Source organism: Larus michahellis, chromosome 6 (assembly GCF_964199755.1).
Source record: "Larus michahellis chromosome 6, bLarMic1.1, whole genome shotgun sequence".
Lineage (NCBI taxonomy): Eukaryota > Metazoa > Chordata > Aves > Charadriiformes > Laridae > Larus > Larus michahellis.
In genome coordinates, this window is record NC_133901.1 from 32273025 (window position 1) to 32290282 (window position 17258).

Sequence of the window (17258 nt, forward strand, 5' to 3'; positions counted from 1 at the left end):
CTGCATGATTGTTGCCAAGTCACAAAAGTCCATAAAGGCACACGCAAACTAGCATACAGTAAAATCTATAAAATGTATCTTGATGGAGAAACATCTTGCTTGACAAAAATGAACATTTTCTCCCCTTCAGCACATGAGAATTCACCACTTGCAAGGATTTGTATCTGATATTTAACATTCCTGAGATGGGTCTTAAAAACAGTTGCTTTTATCAAAGAGCCTATACAACTCAAAGTGAGATGACTAAGATAATTTATTTGGTTATATTGCTACTTGAAGAATTGATTAATTATGATACAGAGCAAGTAGGTATCAAGCTAGGTAAACTATCTTGTAGCACACATTCTTTTTTTCTCTTAGAGAGAGAAACATGTTCTCTATTTCCTTCTAGCTTCTGCTTTTTATCACTGAAAAAAACAAGAACATAAACCACATCATAACATTGCCTGGGAATGTTATCCATTGCTTCAGTAACCTCCAGTTCAGTCAGTGAACACACTGACGCTGCAGTGTAGTAGTTTGAAATGTTGGCCTGACAAGTGCCAGGTTAATTCAGTACTGTAGGACAGAGGATGCCAGCAATTGAGTATCTCTTTTCTTATTTGTCCAATTTTTTAAGAAAGAAAGAACATGCAGAAACAAGACGAACAGGAAGCACTTTACAGTATCATAGACGAAACTGCTGCTTGCAGTTCTCTTTTTAGGTTTTCCAAGTAATGACACAAATGTTAAAATTTTTTTCTCTTGCTTTCAGACTGCATTTTTAAATATTTTCAGCCACTTTGTCTTTCATCTCCTGAGAAAATTTGAATAAAACTGTAAATGAAACATAAACACTTTGACACCACACATGAATCCAGACATGTATCTAACAGCACAGAGCTGGCTAGGAAGGAGCCAGGCAAAACTTTCTGAAAGCTGTGAAGAAACATTCTTGCTGTATATGTGTGTACCTTAATCCACTCTTACCTTTTTTTTTCTATACCCCAGATGCACATAATTCAACATTAAAAAAAATCCATACAAAATATCAGCCTGTAAAACTAAAAATCCAAAGCACAGTAAGACCACATACAAATATAAGCAGTGTTGTAACAGGAGCCACAATCCACAGAGCTCCTTCTAATCATTCAGAAGACCACAGAGCATTGTCACCTATGCTGTAAAACCACTGAGAAGTCTCAATCCGTGTACTAGCTCAAATTACTTTTTCCAGCACCTTAAAGCTGTCTGAAAACCAGCACTGCTCACAGTTGCTGCTCCACTTAATGGATCATGAAAATGTCTGAGGTGGTGTCCTGGCACATTCAGGGCAGCTCCGGTTCTGTTTCCTCAGCCATCAAGCTAGTGCCATGTTCGCTTCCAGTTTTAAGTACTTGTAAGGCCACAAAGTCAGTGGAAATCAGCTAAGTAAGTCCTCGTCCTTTGAGAAAGGCTCTCGCCTATTAAAGCTCTTCCCAACTAGGTAAAGTATGTGGACTTGACACTGCTGAGCAGCCTGCTCTTTGTTAGGCTCACGCTTATGCACGCCGGCCAGCTGACCTGCTGGAATAAATAAGTTCACATTACTCTCATGCTAAGTTTTTTCAGAGTAACTTGAAAAGTATTTAGACTCTTTATTAACATTTATAAAACAGCTTATGCTCCACGGCAGCTATGCTGGGCAAGGTTTCTGCTTATTTTGGGTCCAGTATTGCCTCTCTGGAAGAATGCCTTTTTCAAGGTCTTGATCACCTTCAGCTTGATAAAATTAGGGTAAAATTAGTCTGTGACTAATTTTGAAACCAACTGGAAAGCAATTAAAATGTTTTGTCTATGGGGACTTGTTTCACAGATAAAATTAGTAATCTTGGCCAAATTTACTGCTTAGGCAGAGTGGACTAGCTGTTCTTCTTCAGACAGAGGCCTTTGGCAAAACGGTTTTTGTCTATCCACTTCTTTTTTTTTTTGCTTCCTTTTGAATCCAGTGTTCTTCTCTTTTGGGATTCTGTTCTGTTCTTGGCTTACTAAGTGTCTCTGCCCCCCATGTTCTTTCTTTTTAGTCTTGTTAGAAGCGTATGAATTCTCAGACTTCTCACTGTGCTTCTAACTTGCTGTTGTTTCAGCTGAAGGTCTTTCTGTTCTCTCCTGCCATATTCTCTTTTACATACCCCCTCTCCTCTTTGTCCTCCTCATGACTGCATGACTGCAGTTCTAGAATTTCAATTGTCAGAACTACCATTTACAAACCATGCAATAGATGTGCTTTGTAAATTGTGCTTCTGTAACACTTTGTGGTGCTGAGACCTGTGAAAGCATATTGCCATCTCCGTCTGTTGAGACATTCACCAATGCATTGCTGCTGCAGGAGGAAGTACTTCCTGGTATCTGTTACAATGGGAGATGTAGTGCTACTGAAGTTGTGTTTGAAAATAAACCTAGATTCTCCGCTATTGCTTTTACTCATCTGCACTGAGCACAGGCTGTCAGAAAGGAGATCTGAAGGGACAGCTGGAGATCTCCTTTGTGCAGGAGAGAGACTAAGCAACAGAAAGCTCTGGTGTTGCCAGTTTTATATTTCTTATTGCAGCAGTGATGTAGCAGAAGTGGGGCTGAAGTGTATGACTCCCTGACCAATCCTTCTTTATATAATGACTCCTGGCCAGTCATGGGCACATCATGTATGTCTTCATGACTTGACAATAAGCTGGGGAGAATGGTTCTTACCAGCAGAGTAAAGTGCAATGACAGCACTCAAGCTGAGCAGGTAGTAAGACAAGTACTTTTAAGAGATTGCATTGCATATCTAATTGTGTTCACTATTAATAGTCTCCTGTGTTAATTAACACAAAGTTATTTAAGAGATGTGAATGATCAAAATTATTTCATAAGGGCTTATTGTCTGAAGAAGAAAGATAATCGGTTCTGAAAATGGTGGTGTAAGGGATGAGAAAATGGAATGTTCAGTCTGGGGTGTGTCTTTTCATTTTTAAGGATCTTTTGAGAAGCAGAGATATAAATGAACTTTGAAGGTAGGTTAGAAAATAAGCCACAGGCAAGGTGAGCGATTAAGAAAGGACTTAGATAATACAATAGAAAGTATTCCCAAATGAGAAGAACACTTAAGTGACTGCTAGAAAATAAGAGCATGAATCTGACTGGAAAGGCGACAATTTTGATAAACCTGATCTTAGAGAAACCATATAGCTAAATTTTGGCACACACAACAACAGACTAAATCCCGCTTATTAAAATGTACTTGAGCTAATTAGTGGGTTCAGAGTTGAATTTGGAACACTTCTAATAGCTTGAAGAGGAAAGATATTAGAAGAAGTGCCCTTTTTTCAAAATGTTTAGGAAAGGAACAATCTTACATATACTGCTATTGGCCAAAAAAAAATTATTACAGAAAGACTCCTTGCACATTATTTGGGCAATATATTGTACATACCACACTGCCATGTAAGAAGGACTAGTGAAATGTGAGAATGGCCTCTCACTAAGTAGATCAGGGAATTCTATCAACCTCACGGTTATTCAGATCCAATTAGTCCTACTGGAGCCAAAATCATGGTCTTGTTGAAGTCAATAATAAAACTCCCACAGCCTTTCACAGAATCAGGATCTCACCCGTTATGCATGCGTTGATGCATAGTTTCCACTGAAGGAACTTCAGCCAAGAAGCGCTAAGTGAAGCGTGGAATCTGAATGTAGAGAGTACAAATGGGAAATTTGAATTTAAGGAGGAAAGGCACACTTCAGAGTTTCAGCTCATTAGAGAAAAAAAGATACAAGCTTCCATGCCTCACACTCCAGATTTCCTCATTTTCTGATTCTGTTGCTATGACATTCATAAAATTCTAGCATTTTAATGCAGCAAAGGGGAAATCTGGTGCATTGGTTAATCAATTGTCCAGTTGTTTGAAACTAAACCAGGTTCAGCATTTCTGAAAACCAGCCCAATTTAGGTAAGCCATTAAATAGGGCTTGGGTGTCTAACCTGAGAGATTCAGGTTTGAAAATTTCAGCCTCCATTTATAACAGCAACCCCAGCTGTAGAGACTGCAGGACTGCGTTCAGAGGGGTCCTGTGGAGTTACCTGGTACATAGGTTCAGCAATCAGCAGTGGGCAAGTGTAACCACATCCCACTTGAGGCTTTGAAGCTGCAGGGTGGACAGGCCAAGTCCAGCGACACAGCAAAGGCTGGATAGTCACGGCCTGAAAGGGGCTGCGCATCAGGTGACTCTCTGGCTCCGACTGCAAAGAGTGACAATGGTGAATCAAAAGCATAAATTATTACCCATCATTAAGGAAGTAGATCAAAAATACAGCGGTTCTCTTTTTTTTTTTTTTTTTAATTTCTGTAGGTGCAGAATGTTCATTCCTTAAATAAAAAAACAACACAAAAAACCTCCCAAACCCCTGAACTAAAAGAATAAGAAGCAGCTCTTTGTAGACATATCCTCTCTTCCTCCTGTCACTTGTTCAGGCATTTTCTGTGCAACATGCAGACAAAGAAGAAAGAAAGAAAGAGCAGACATAGGAAATAGCATCCTTTAGCTGCAAAGACATGTTTTTGCAGGCTCCCAAGCTTTCTTTAGTTTCTAATAGCAACCACAAAATGTCTTCAACTATGGCAAGCAATGCTTCAATCCTTTTGTTAGGAAATGTATGAAGTACCTTATCTTCCTGCTGTTTAAATAGCAACATCTTATGAACTATAGTAATCAGTTAAAAGAGTTTATATCTACATTTTTTCAGAGACTTTTCCTTAACTGTTGTCCTATAGAAAGGATGTTCTTAGATTCCATCTCTATTATTGAGATGGAATTCACTGTCAGAATTTCAAACATGTAAATGAAATCCTAAAACTGGAAGAACTGATCTCTGGACCCACTTCTGATGCAGTAAATGAAGACACATTATCAGGAAAGACTGCTGGTGAAGTAATATCAGCTTAAGTGTTAGTAAACAGAGGGTTATTTTTATGATAATGTAGACAAGAAATTCATAACTTCCATTATAAGAATCAAAGAGGTAGCAGTACCTCAATCATTAGTCATGTTTCTCAGGGTACTCATTCTTTCTTACTCTTTTTCTGCTGTTCTGTTACAAGCTACATCCCAGTTTAACACTAGAAATAGCATCTTGTTTCAACTTTGATACTCCATGAGCATTAATGTGATTCGTTTTTACCCTAAAAGCTTTTAGTTCATGCTGCAAAGCTTTCTACTAGTGCTGATTATTTTAACGACAGCAAAAACAATTAAGAGGAAAACAGAAATAAAGAACTGATCTTCTGCTGTCTTTCATCTATAGTTAAAATTTAGCTGGGCATTATTCAGAGTGAAATCTCTCACAGTCTACAGCTGTATAGAAAAGAAAGGGGGGTGGGTGTCTACGTGGCATGGCTGTAAGCACATTGAGACCGCCTGTGTTGCTGGAGTAACAAGTGTCCTCTTCAGTAAAATTCTGCTACTCTCATTGGCAAGAAGCTCCACTGCCTTGCAGTTCATGTCCCTGCCAGAGTGGAGAAAACAGTAACAGAAGTATTTCACCAGTGGCCTGGCTCCATCACACTTGCATCTCGTCTTTTCTTTAGTTTGTGGTGACCTCTGTCACTCCTGTTGTTGTAGTAGGGTTTTTGTGAGACAGTAAGAGTCTTATTCCTTCATGCATGCTAATTATGAGATCGAGACTTGCACTAATCTTCCGAGAACAGTTGGCTCTTTTTCAGCTGACCATAAACAGACTGCCCCAAGTCATGAAGAGAGAAGTTTAAAAAGAATGTTATTTATATTAATATTTCATAGCTGCCACTTAATACAGATGGGACATAGAGTCGATTTCCTTGCAGATTAAACATCAGATAGGCATTTCCCGTAAAGCCATTTCATCCCCTTCACCTCTGCTTGTAGGCACTGAAGGGGACAGATGTTGCTGAAAAAGCCAACTGCAGGAGGCTGGTGGCAGCAAAAGACTCGCAGACCCCGCACAGCGGTGAAACTCATCTGCACAGGTCTGCAGTTTTAGGGGCATGGCTAGTTTGGGACCTGGTTTTGGGAAGGACAGTTTCCAAAGTAATGCTACCCACAGAACATGCATGGGAATTATTTCTGCTGCAGTCAGTTTCCAGTGACACAGGTTCTCCTTTCACACCTCCTTACACCCTAAAGTGACCGGGAGATAGAGAGGACTGATAAAAGTGTGAATTAAGCAGCACTGATACAGCAAACAGAATAAGTCAGTTTATTTTAAAACGCTGAATTACAGGGGTTTCCTGAATATCTCTAGGTATTTGTGAGGTCGAAGAGCTATAGCTGAGCACACACCAGAGAGACAGCCCTGAGCTTCATTATAGATTTTAAATGTTTCTGAAATTGAACATACAAAGGGTCCAAGTACTTTTCTTCCTCTTCTGTTTTTTTGCCAGAAAGCACAGTCCCAACATGAAAATCTTCATTTGATCTTTACACTAAGATCTTAAAATAAGTTATATATTAAAACCTGTAATGTCTCCAAAGCTATGTTTAATCTTACTATTACTTGTTGGCTTGTTACCTTGAGAGAATCTCTCATTTGTGTCTAAGTGACAAGATATAATTGTGCTGTACTGAGTTGGAGAGGGAGAGAAGAAAATGGTGTATTTAATATACCTAAAATATGTAGAGTATGATAGTGATTACACTGTCATCTATTAAAAATTATCCTACAGAATGCATACAACGAGCACTGCATTTGGGACTGCAAAGCACAGACATTTAATTCACAAACAAAGCCAGAGTCTCACTAATGCTTTCTCTCTCTGATTTCACAGAGAGGAAAAGTATGCTCTTGATTTGGATGTGGGGAAAAGATGAATAATCCTCCGTCTTCCTTGGTAGTTGTTCAGGGAATCACCACATTGACCACTGAAAATATCCGTGCATGTCTTCTAATCTCTCTCTGTCTCACACTGGTTATGATAAACATAGTCTTCTGGATATCAAGGAATGTCTAGTGGCAAGGAGGTATAGAAATGCTTTCTGGTTTGGTGCAAATTCGTAACACTAGCTCTTAGGTCTTTTGTAGTAGCAAGCAAATGGTGGATTGACTTAAAATTTTCACTAGTAAATGTTCAAGGTCATTAACTGGATTAACCCGATTGCTGCGAAGGCATGGCTGAAAGCTTTACTGGCAGATTTCTTCCCTCCACATCACGGGGTGTACAGTCTTTCAGGTGTTACACTTGGCAAGCGACTGTGCTTTGTAGCAGCCCTACAGGACACACTCTCCCTGCCTGTACTTCATTTCATGTTTTTTCACTTCTAGAAAAGTACCTCAGTGATTTTATACTGAGACCTTGCTTTGTATGAGGTGTTACATTTAAATTTCCTTCCTCTCTTAAATTATATAGTTGATTTTACTTTTCTTACAATGGCAATTTTATTGTAAGGGTTTTATTTCTTTTTCACTGTGTATGAAATCGAACACTGAGGTGGCTGTTCAGAAACAAAAATTATTCTTGTAATTGCATCATAGTTAATAAGTACGTGTAAGAGAATAATCTTGTAAAAGCTGATTACCTCAGTTATTAATAATTGGGATTTATGACTTAAGTAATATGCTGCAACTATATCCAATTCCTTGACAATTTCATGTGGAAAGTTGAGAGATAATTTTAGAAATAATCCTGTGTGTGAATTTTCTTTATAACTAATTCATAAGGCTGTGAAATCTGAAGTGACGACTGAACTACCGTTTTTGGCCATGCCTGTGGCTTTTCCTTGTGTGCTTTGACTGTTTGAAGTTGGTATGGCAATTTGAAGTTTTGTCTCATTTGTGAGACAGACAAATTTGTCAATTTTAATTTCATTGTGCTTTGCTTTATGTTATTTTCAGTAAGATTTTTGATTTTCCTGGATTCTTCTGGCAGAAGAGTTCATACATCTGAAGTTTATGTGTGCATACACGTGGCTGGCTGTTCCTTATATTTTCTTCTATATTTTTTTTTCTGATTGTTTACTTCCTACTAAAAAGGCTTAGTATAAATAATTTTTTTTAATATCTTTAAAAAGATAATAGAGCACTTTTAATCTGCTCTTTTTCTGATTCAGTGACGTACCAACTCCTGCAAGTCTAGAGAGAACAACTGAAAACCTAACAATTTTTTTTATGGCACTTCTCCCTTCAAGTATAGCCAGGAGCCTAAGTGGGTGCCCATCTTTATATAAGCCTGTTATCTTGTTGAACTTGAGTTGGAAAATTTGCACTCTCAAAGTTAGGCATGTGTTGATGCACCAGAGTGGACTGTAGCCTGTGTGAGGCTACCCCTGGCCCTTTCTCCTCCGATTCCATACTTATGCATATGTTTAGAGGGGACTTGGTTAAACAGCCTTTGCAACACAGTTTGCCATCAAGTCTGATGAAAGCCCTTCTCATTGTTACAGTTCTCTCCTCTTTTCTAATTAAATTCCTTTCCTATAACAAACATGATCATCACCTCAGCTTTCAGACTTCCTAAGTATCAGTTCATGATTTGGCATCTGCCAAGTAGAAATCCGGTGGGGCTTTTGGTTCAACATACTCTCAGGGAAACGAACCACCCCTTACCCCTGCCAACCACAGCAACTTGAACTTCTCCATCTGTGTGCTTTTTCTACCCCAAGGACAGAGCTCTCCTCCCTCATTCAGGAACCACCTGTGTCACAGATGCACAGGGCCAGCTTCACACCCCTAGAACTCTCCTACAAACCCCTGCAGGTGGTCCCTGGTTCTACAGAACCCCGGAGTGGCTGCTGGGTCGCAGGGCTCCACTGGCAAGGTTTCTGCCGTAGGGTATTGCTGGTGTGTGTTGCAGGCCCAATCTCCACATCAAAGCTTTTTGTATTACTCTTTTTCAGTTAAAATCTGTGGAGAAATCAAGTTGGCATCTTGCAGGCAATGAACACAAAGTGCCCTCTCAAGCCAGGTGGGAGGAAACACCTTCAGCCTAACAAAGGCATCACCCCCCCACCCCCTCACTTCCTGAAGGTCACTCAGGTGTAAACGACCTGAATATTTCACCACTAATTGGGATGGCAGAAAATCTGAGGCTGAAGGCCAAGATTAACACAGTTTTTACAGGGTGAGGTCATTTGTCAGAATTCCCAGCAGATTCACGGTTTGTGTCCTATTTTATTACCAAAAAGCTGCACCTTTTCCTAGCTTTCCTCCATGACATGGGCAGCCGGTGAGCCAGTCTCAGCTGGCCAAGCCCCTCGTTTCCTGACGATCGAGCAGGTGTGTGTGCAGAGGGGTGGGCACAGCTGGGGTGGAATACAGGGAGTGATGGCATTGCCGCACATGGCTCCTGACAAGGATAAAATCAAACGTTTTCCCAGCACAGAGGGTACTTGTGCATTCCTCCAGCGAAAAGACCGGGGCTGTCATTATTAGGAGCTGCACGGGTTAAAATCATAGAATTGTTTTTGTTGGAAGGGACCTTTAAGATCATAAAGTCCACCACTAAACCATGTCCCTCAGCACCACATCCACCCCTCTTTTAAATACCTCCAGGGATGGTGACTCCACCACTTCCCTGGGCAGCCTCTTCCAATGCTTGACAACACTTTCAGTGAAGAAGTTTTTCCTAATATCCATCCTAAACCTCCCCTGGCACATCTTCAGGCTGTTTCTTCTTAGCCTATTGCTTGTTACTTGGGAGAAGAGACCGACCCCCCCTCACTACACCCTCCTTTCAGGTTGTAGAAAGCAATAAGGTCTCCCCTTAGCCCCCTTTTCTCCAGGCTGAACACCCCCAGCTCCCTCAGTCACTCCTCATAAGACTTGTGCTCCAGACCCCTCACCAGCTTCACTGCCCTTCTCTGGACATGCTCCAGCGCCTCAATGTCTCTCAATGGGTTGCAAAAAGGCCCCGAGTGCCTGGAGGCTGGTCTGCTTCTCCATCCGCCAGCGCTGGCCTAGATGACGTTCCTGCCGGGGGCAGCCCGCACTGCACACGAGTTAACACCGAGGTAAATTAATTCCGCTTTTGCTGAGGGGTGACTCCAGTCACTCCTGTCGAGTCCCGGGCTCCCCCAGGAGCCACGGCCAAGGCGCTTTGCCTGGGCTACGTCGCTCTGCAGCCGCGCGGGCTCAGCCTCCCTGCCAGCCGGGCCCTGCCCGCGGCCCGGCCCCTCCCGTCCCGCCGCTCGCTACCTGCGCGGCCGGGCACAGGCCCGCGCTCCGGGGGCGGAGGGCAGGGGAGGGGCCGGGCGGCGGGGCTGGGCCGCGGCGGGGCAGCTTGCCGCTGGCCGCAAGGGCTGCTGTGGGGCTGCGCGCCACTCTCCGCCTCAGCTGAGCCGCAGGTGGGGCGGGGAGGCTGCCGCGTCCCCCAGCCCCCGGGGGGCGCTGCCATGAGGTGAGGCCCTGGGCGCCGCGGGCGGGCGGACCGTGACCGGGAACGGGCCCTCCTCTCCCCGCCGCCGGGGCCGGGCAGCCCAGCGCGGGCTCCGCGCAGGTGGGAGCGGCGGCAGCCCCCGCCCGCCGGTGGGAAGCGCGGACTTGGTGGGAGCCGGGGGTATTTCTGCCTCTCCCCTCCCCTCCTCCGCGGCCCGGCCCGCGCTGGCCCGGCGCCCGCCGCGCCGGTGGGGCTGCCGCGGCCTGACGAACGGTGCCGTTTGCTTCCCCTTTGCCGAACTGCAGGGAGCGGGCGGCGGCGGGCAGCGGCGGCGGGCAGGAGGAGCTGCCGCCGCCCTGAGGTGGCGGCGGCCCCGAGGAGCGGGCGATGGACGAGGGCGAGGCGGATCTCTCCAGCAGCAGCGCGGCGCCGCGCTGGAAGAGGAGGTCGACCCCTCGGCCGCAGCCCCGCGGCTGGAGCAAACCCCGGCCCCAGTCGTACCAGAGCGCCAACGGGGTGCTCTTCACCGACTTTCCCGTGGAGGACAGGTGCACCTTCACCGTGACTCAGCCCGCCGGCACCGTCAGCACCTGCCCGGGTAGCGGAGCGCTCCGGAGGGGCCCCTCGTTCTTCAACTCCAGCGTGGGATCGGTGGCTAACGGGAAGGCACAACCTCCAGCCGGTAAAGCCGCCTCCCCCGAGCTGTCCCCTGAGCGGTCCTCCCCGCTGCTGGCTCTGGTTTCGAACAGTTCTGTCGGTTTTACTGCCAACGGCACCATTACCTCAGCGGGAAGCCAACTGGGCCGTCCCCTGATGATTTCCAGCCCGTCAGCGCTTACCCCGCGGCAGGAGCGGATTGTTTTTACATCCAGCCCCCAGCCCTCACCGACGGGAGACGCGCCCTCCCCCGCTAACAGCAACGCGCTGCCCCCGCAATGCAACCGGCTTACCAAAATAGCAGAAAAAGTGCCGCCGGGGCCCCCCGGGGTATCCCCGGCGATGTCCCCAGAGCAAGGCGGAGCTCCTCAGAGGCCCGCGTCCCCTCAGGAGCAGCCCGTGGTGCTGAGCACCAACAGCCCCGCCGCTCTCAAGGTGGGCACGCAGCAGATCATCCCCAAGAGTTTGGCTTCTGAGATCAAGGTGACGAGCAAAGCCAACAGCCAGAACGCGGAGACGAGCAGGAGGGTGCTGAAGGTCCGCAGCATGGTGGAGAGCCTCAGCCTGCCCTTGGTCGCCGATGCTGAGGAGGAGGCCGAGGGCGACCTGGACAGCCCGGGCACCCTGAGGCGAGGCCTGAGGTCGACGTCCTACCGCAGAGCGGTGGTGAGCGGCGTGGACTTCGACGGCTCTGCTAATTTTAAGAAAAAAAACAGAATGTCCCAGCCCATACTTAAAGCGGTTGTGGAAGATAAAGAGAAATTTTCGAGCCTGGGGAGGATAAAGGTAAGTCGTGCTGACCGGTGACGCGTTGGTTTGAATGGTACAGACCACAGGAGTGATTCGCAATCTCTGTGTGTTCCATAAATGCTGGGCTTTTCTCAGTTTGCTTTTTGCTACCACAAAACTTTTTGTAGTTATTGATGAGTCTCACAGATCGCTTACAAGTGTTGTTTTCAAAGTAAAGTGGTGGAGGTTTCAGGGACGTGATTCTGTTGAAATCTGGGTAGCATTTCCTCCTGGATTCCCCAGCGCATCGAGGGTTTTTTTCTGCAGTCAAATTGATGTTTTAAAACCAGTCTCCCAGAAAGGAGCAAACAGGGTAAAAAAAAAAAAAAAGGAAAAAAAAAAAAAAAAAGACATTGACTTAATAAAGTCTACCTGCTAGAGTAAATAGACTGACAGAAAAATAAACTTCCTCCCTTACTTCTGAGACTTTACTTTTAAAGTATTTTTAAAAATCTGAGTATGATTTTTAAATTGATGGAGGACACTTCAGGTATCTTTTTGTACCTTAATTGTAGTGCCCGCAAGTAAAAGCAGAATGCCTGTTTTTAAGTAGTGATTGTAATCGTTTAGAATTAGTAGATTTATATTGAATATTAATGTATTAAAATTAAATTATAAAGACTCACTGAAAATATTCTTGTACTTGAACATATATTGTAATCTCCTATTTCCTTCTTTTTACATACAATTTGTTACTTTTAAAAAAATATATTGGTAGATTTCTGTGGAGTTTTTGCAGTTGTGTAACAAAGTACTTGAGGCTAAGGGCTGATGCTGTAGCTATTAAAATAATTATCAGCTTTATGACAATTTTCAGCCAAATTAAATATTATGGAAGCTTTTGTGAAAATGCTACAGGTGGTGAAATAGTCATAGATCAAATTGTGAACTACTGCTGAGTAGTGGTTTGTTCTGGTTTGGTTTTGGTAGTAGACTTAAACAGTAAGTTATGTTTAAAATAGGAGGACTTGACATTGTCCTGTCTTTACACACAAAACTCTCTTTTTCTAGTAGTATTGTTTTAAATAAACTTCTTTGGCCATAGGACTTGTTGCACCAGAACAGCTGTTTTATTTCAAAGGTTTGTTTTGGTCTCAAGACGTTAGTTTACAAAATACTTAATGTGGTTGTCCTTTGCAGAGTGCATGGAAAGAGACAGCCGCTCAGTCATGTACCTTCATTCTCATAGAAAAGCCCCTTTACAGTGGGATGAGTTACAAGTTCACTGAACTCTTGTAAAGCTAGTATACTATGCCTTTGAAACATAGAAAAAATGAAGCAATTGGGATAAATATATATAAATAATGCATGAGAGAAGGAAAACTAGAGTAGCTTTTCACTTTCTGTGATGAAGCAATTGTTTTCATCAATATTTGTCCAACATCAGAAGCTTATAGATTAGGGCCTGTTAATTTGGAGCCTAAGTATCAAATAAAATAGAAGTTCTTCTTACTGTTGGTTATTTTGCATTCTTCTTTTAATGTGTATATGTCTCTTTTCTGTTGACATTATCAGAAGAAAATGCTGAAAGGACAAGGGACGTTTGATGGGGAAGGTAAGCACTTTTCTGTACGGACTTGGTTATATGCTCAATCACAAGTGAAATGAGTTTCAGGATCATTTTGCACGCTTCTTTCATATGTAGTCAAAGACTAAGTACCTTGTTTTTCAGTACGCTGACTAAAATATGGAACTGTAGGTTTGGTACAAGACATACTTTAGGGAATATTTTACAGACTATAGTGTGGCAGGTTAAAAATGGGGTTTTGTTTGAAGGGCTTTTTTTCAACTTAAGCTCTTTTGTTTCTATCTCAACCCTAAAAGTTCTGTAGAATTACGTAGATGAGGCTTGTTCCTCCAGCTGGGACTGCCTTCCTGCCTGTTCCCTGTGACTCTTCCCAGATGCAAGATGAGGCTTTTGTGCATCACAGGCTTGGGGTCATCACTTGCAGCAGGCACCTGAATTGTTATTCTCTGAGTTTATGGCTCATGCAGCTATTTCTGTCTTTTCCTCATAAGGCTAGGGTGCGGGGTGGTGAATTCCTTGACTTTGTAATCCTTTTCCTGCTACCTAGGCTTCAAGTTTAAGTGTCAGAAAAACATTGTCCATGTATTTGCTCTTTTATGTTACTCATTAATTCTTGGCTTTGCAAAGGTTGCTGCTTTTCCCAATATTTCAACCAGAAAAAAAATTCTTTCCTGGCTATGAGTCCATCGAAGTTTCATTATAATAACTGCTGCTCTCTTGGCTTTTCTCTGCTTAATGCTTCCTTAAGCTGTGGTGTTACCTTCCTTTTCCTCTTGTCTCTTCAAAACTTTCCACTTTATTCTGTTTGCATCAATCCCTGTCTTACTCTTATTTTCAACTTTTCTCACTCTTATCTCCTGGTGATGTTTTCTGGATTCTCTTCCAATGGCTCCCTTTTATCTTGGACTGATCCCAACTAATGACATTTTCTGTGATGCCTCTCAGAATTCAGTTACTGTGCACGATTTCCTGTCTTAAAAGTGTATGAACTATATAGACACATTCCAAAGAACAAATACAAAAGTCCAGACCATGTTTAATACTCAGCTGGGGCTGTATGGTCTGAACAGGTGGAACAGATCCACCCAGCCCTGTGTAAGACCTCAGGAGTTGCAGCTGTGCGTGGAGCCAGACCTTTCACTTCTTTCCCCTTTCTCTTGCATGGGAAAATTGGATATTGTCCAAAGCCTGGCCCATCTCTAAAGTACCTTTTTAGAGCTTGCTTTCTTAACTGCTTAATCTGTCTGTAGGTTATTCTGGTCTTGAATTTCTCTGTCCTTTTCTGTCTGCTTTTGAAATGGGTGTGTGGTCCAGGAGGTTGGGAAATGGAAAGGGTGTGCTCCACACCTGTGTTTCTTTGCCATTGATATTACTGAATTAATACTGGCAGTACTGAAATATATGAGTGTATTTTGTTTCAAGGTTCATAGGCCTCATGCTTGTTCAAGCAAGCTTTGAAGTTTCTATTTGGAATAGTTCTGACCTCAAATTTCTGAAATTTGGATCATTTCCTTCTCTTAGTGAAGTGCAAAGATGGTATTTAAAGCTGACAGAATAAAAGTTGGCATGGGTAGTGGATGTATAATGGTCTTGCAGATTAAAATAGCTAGACCTCCAGATTAGTGACTTGCTCTACGGCCACACGTGTTCCATTTTTAAATTGCTGGCTAATTATGAAACATTGTACTGCAAACCAAGGAAGAAAAAAATTGTTTTCTGTTTTTTCTTGACAAAGGACACATCTGTTCTTTAATTCAGTCAGTGTGGATCTTTTTGGTAGTGGTACAGTGATCCATTGTTACTCTACTGCACCATTGTCCACCCTAAATAAGATACTATCTTTGTCCCTTGGAGTTTGTGAATGGCACATTGACATTTTCATTTCTTTCATTGTTTAAATGTTACTTATAATTTTTATGAAAGCAACTAAGCTAACTTTCTAGCAATTAATGACGTACTGTTGTTGTTTTACAGAAAATGCTGTATTATATCAAAACTATAAAGAAAAAGCTCTGGACATAGATTCTGACGAAGAGTCTGAGTCCCGAGAGCAGAAATCGGATGAAAAGGTTGTTTTTCACTATAAACCCCTGAGATCAACATGGAGTCAGCTGTCCGTTGTAAGTATTTGATCATTCTATAAGTAGACAAAGATAGAGTGTCTAAGAATGTATTGAAGCAAGTCTTTTTACTTGCTGTTGGAGTTTTTGGCTGAAGTTTGTCATCTTCTTCTCCCTTCCAACATATAAGGTGTCTCTGAATTTTTTTGCTGACAAGTTTGCAACTATTCAGATGTTACTAATCCAAATCTGGAGGTCTGAATTTAGCTTTTGTTTAGGTTTTATGTAAGGTAACTCCAACAGCTTAAAGAAAACACAAACCATCTTTTCTCGGTCAAATTTAGTAGGTATAGACTGAAGTTCCTGCCAAAATCAGTTTCCCTGGTTACCTGACACCTCCCTTTTTCTAGCACAAGTGTTTGTAGGCTTATGTGGCCACACAAAAGACTGGTTAGAATATGTGACTTGAAATTACTAAGAAAAAAATTCAGCATGAAATGCAAAGGAGTTAATATTTCCTATTTTTACAGTTTAAGTTACATTTCTATTATATTTTTCTTTTTAAACTATGCTGGATAAAAAAAAAAAGTCAAGCGTGCTTCTTTTGTTTGCGCATTAAATTTAAGACCCTGACTTCGTACTTCCCACAGTCGCTAGAGATGGCTGCTCAGGCCTTGCCTGTACAGGGTGCTGGGAGCTGTACTGATGCAGGCCCTTAGAAGAGTTACAGTTTACACTAATGTATGTTACTGTATCTGGCTGTTCTGGATGAGGTACTGTCAGAAAGCCTGAAAAGACCAGTTTAAATCCTAACAGCATGTAAACTCAGTGAAATCTGTGCTTTGTAGTTCCTATCAGAGTAGTTTGGACCAAATCTTAAATAGGATTTAGTCCTGGTTTTTTTTTGTTTTTTTTTTTTTTTTTTTTCATTTCGTAAGAACAGCATAGAAATCCTGATCAATTGATGGTCTTTGTTCTACATAAAAAGCAATGCAATTGAGAAAGTTCATTTTAGGGTCCTGTATTTGGGAAAGACACAACTTTACTGATTTGTGTTTAAAAAAAGAAAAAGTGTGTGAGTGAATTATACTGAAGAAAAGCTTCAGTTAGTTAAAAACAAGTTTCTGCTGAATTGTTCTAAATTTTTGCAAGCCAACTCTAAGTTTATTTGACTACATATATTTAATGGAAGCCATTTTATAAAAGCTAAGTATGCAGATGGTGGTATTCTGCTATCCTTAGCACAGTCTATGAAGCATGTGCAGTAGCTTTTTCTTAGTAGTATTGTTAAACAAAGTAAAATTCAACTGTTTTAATAAGTACTGTAATCTTGATAGCATCCCCGCTAATAAGCGGCAAGTTAACGATACTAGTTGGTATTTCTACAGGCTTTCCTAGTATGCACGATTTTGAGACTAAAGGAACTGCAAAAAAATTCTGTGTTTCTGAGATTAATTTTATCCTTTGATAATTTCTGTGGCTTCTGGAGGGATATTCCTAAAATGAAGGGTTTGGGGTTTTTTTGGTTTTTGTTTATGTAACTTGTAGAATGTTGTAGATCCCGATCCCTATATGTGACATAGGAAAGGATTATTATTACATGACATGATCACCTAGAATATTTGACAGTTGGGGTCATTGGCTGTGTATGTCCCATATAAATTAGTTATGAAGCCTCAGCAAGATCTTCTGAGGCTATTTAGATTGTTTAGAAGATCTGTCTTACAGATGTTGATGATCTTTTCCAGTTTAACATACTGAAATATAATTATCAAATCAAAGAGGGATTTATAAAGAAGGCAAGACAATGTAGTTTTGAAAAGATTTGCTTTAAATTTTCTTTCAACAAATGAAGTGCTTTAAATGTAATTAATTTGCTTAATG

The 17258-nt window shown here is 42.2% G+C and overlaps 1 protein-coding gene and 1 long non-coding RNA gene across 3 annotated transcripts in view; one reads left to right on the top strand and one right to left on the bottom strand.

The window, feature by feature from the left end:
- Positions 1–236: 236 nt before the first annotated feature.
- On the bottom strand, positions 237–11855 carry LOC141744539 (uncharacterized). 2 transcript variants are annotated; one of them, XR_012587490.1, is made up of 4 exons: positions 11291–11855; positions 4079–4237; positions 3610–3683; positions 237–1545 (listed from the first exon to the last, which is right to left on the bottom strand). It is a non-coding gene; the product is annotated as an uncharacterized LOC141744539 (long non-coding RNA). The 2 variants fall into 2 exon arrangements; XR_012587489.1 differs by lacking the exon at positions 3610–3683 and having other exon boundaries at positions 11291–11770.
- Positions 9951–17258, top strand: part of ARHGEF26 (Rho guanine nucleotide exchange factor 26) — a 59025-nt gene continuing 51717 nt past the window's right edge. The window contains exons 1-4 of the mRNA XM_074590742.1: positions 9951–9975; positions 10646–11783; positions 13302–13341; positions 15289–15434. Of these exons, the coding sequence (XP_074446843.1) occupies positions 10728–11783; positions 13302–13341; positions 15289–15434 (1242 nt within the window). The 5' untranslated portion in view covers positions 9951–9975; positions 10646–10727. The remainder of the gene's footprint in view (positions 9976–10645; positions 11784–13301; positions 13342–15288; positions 15435–17258) is intronic.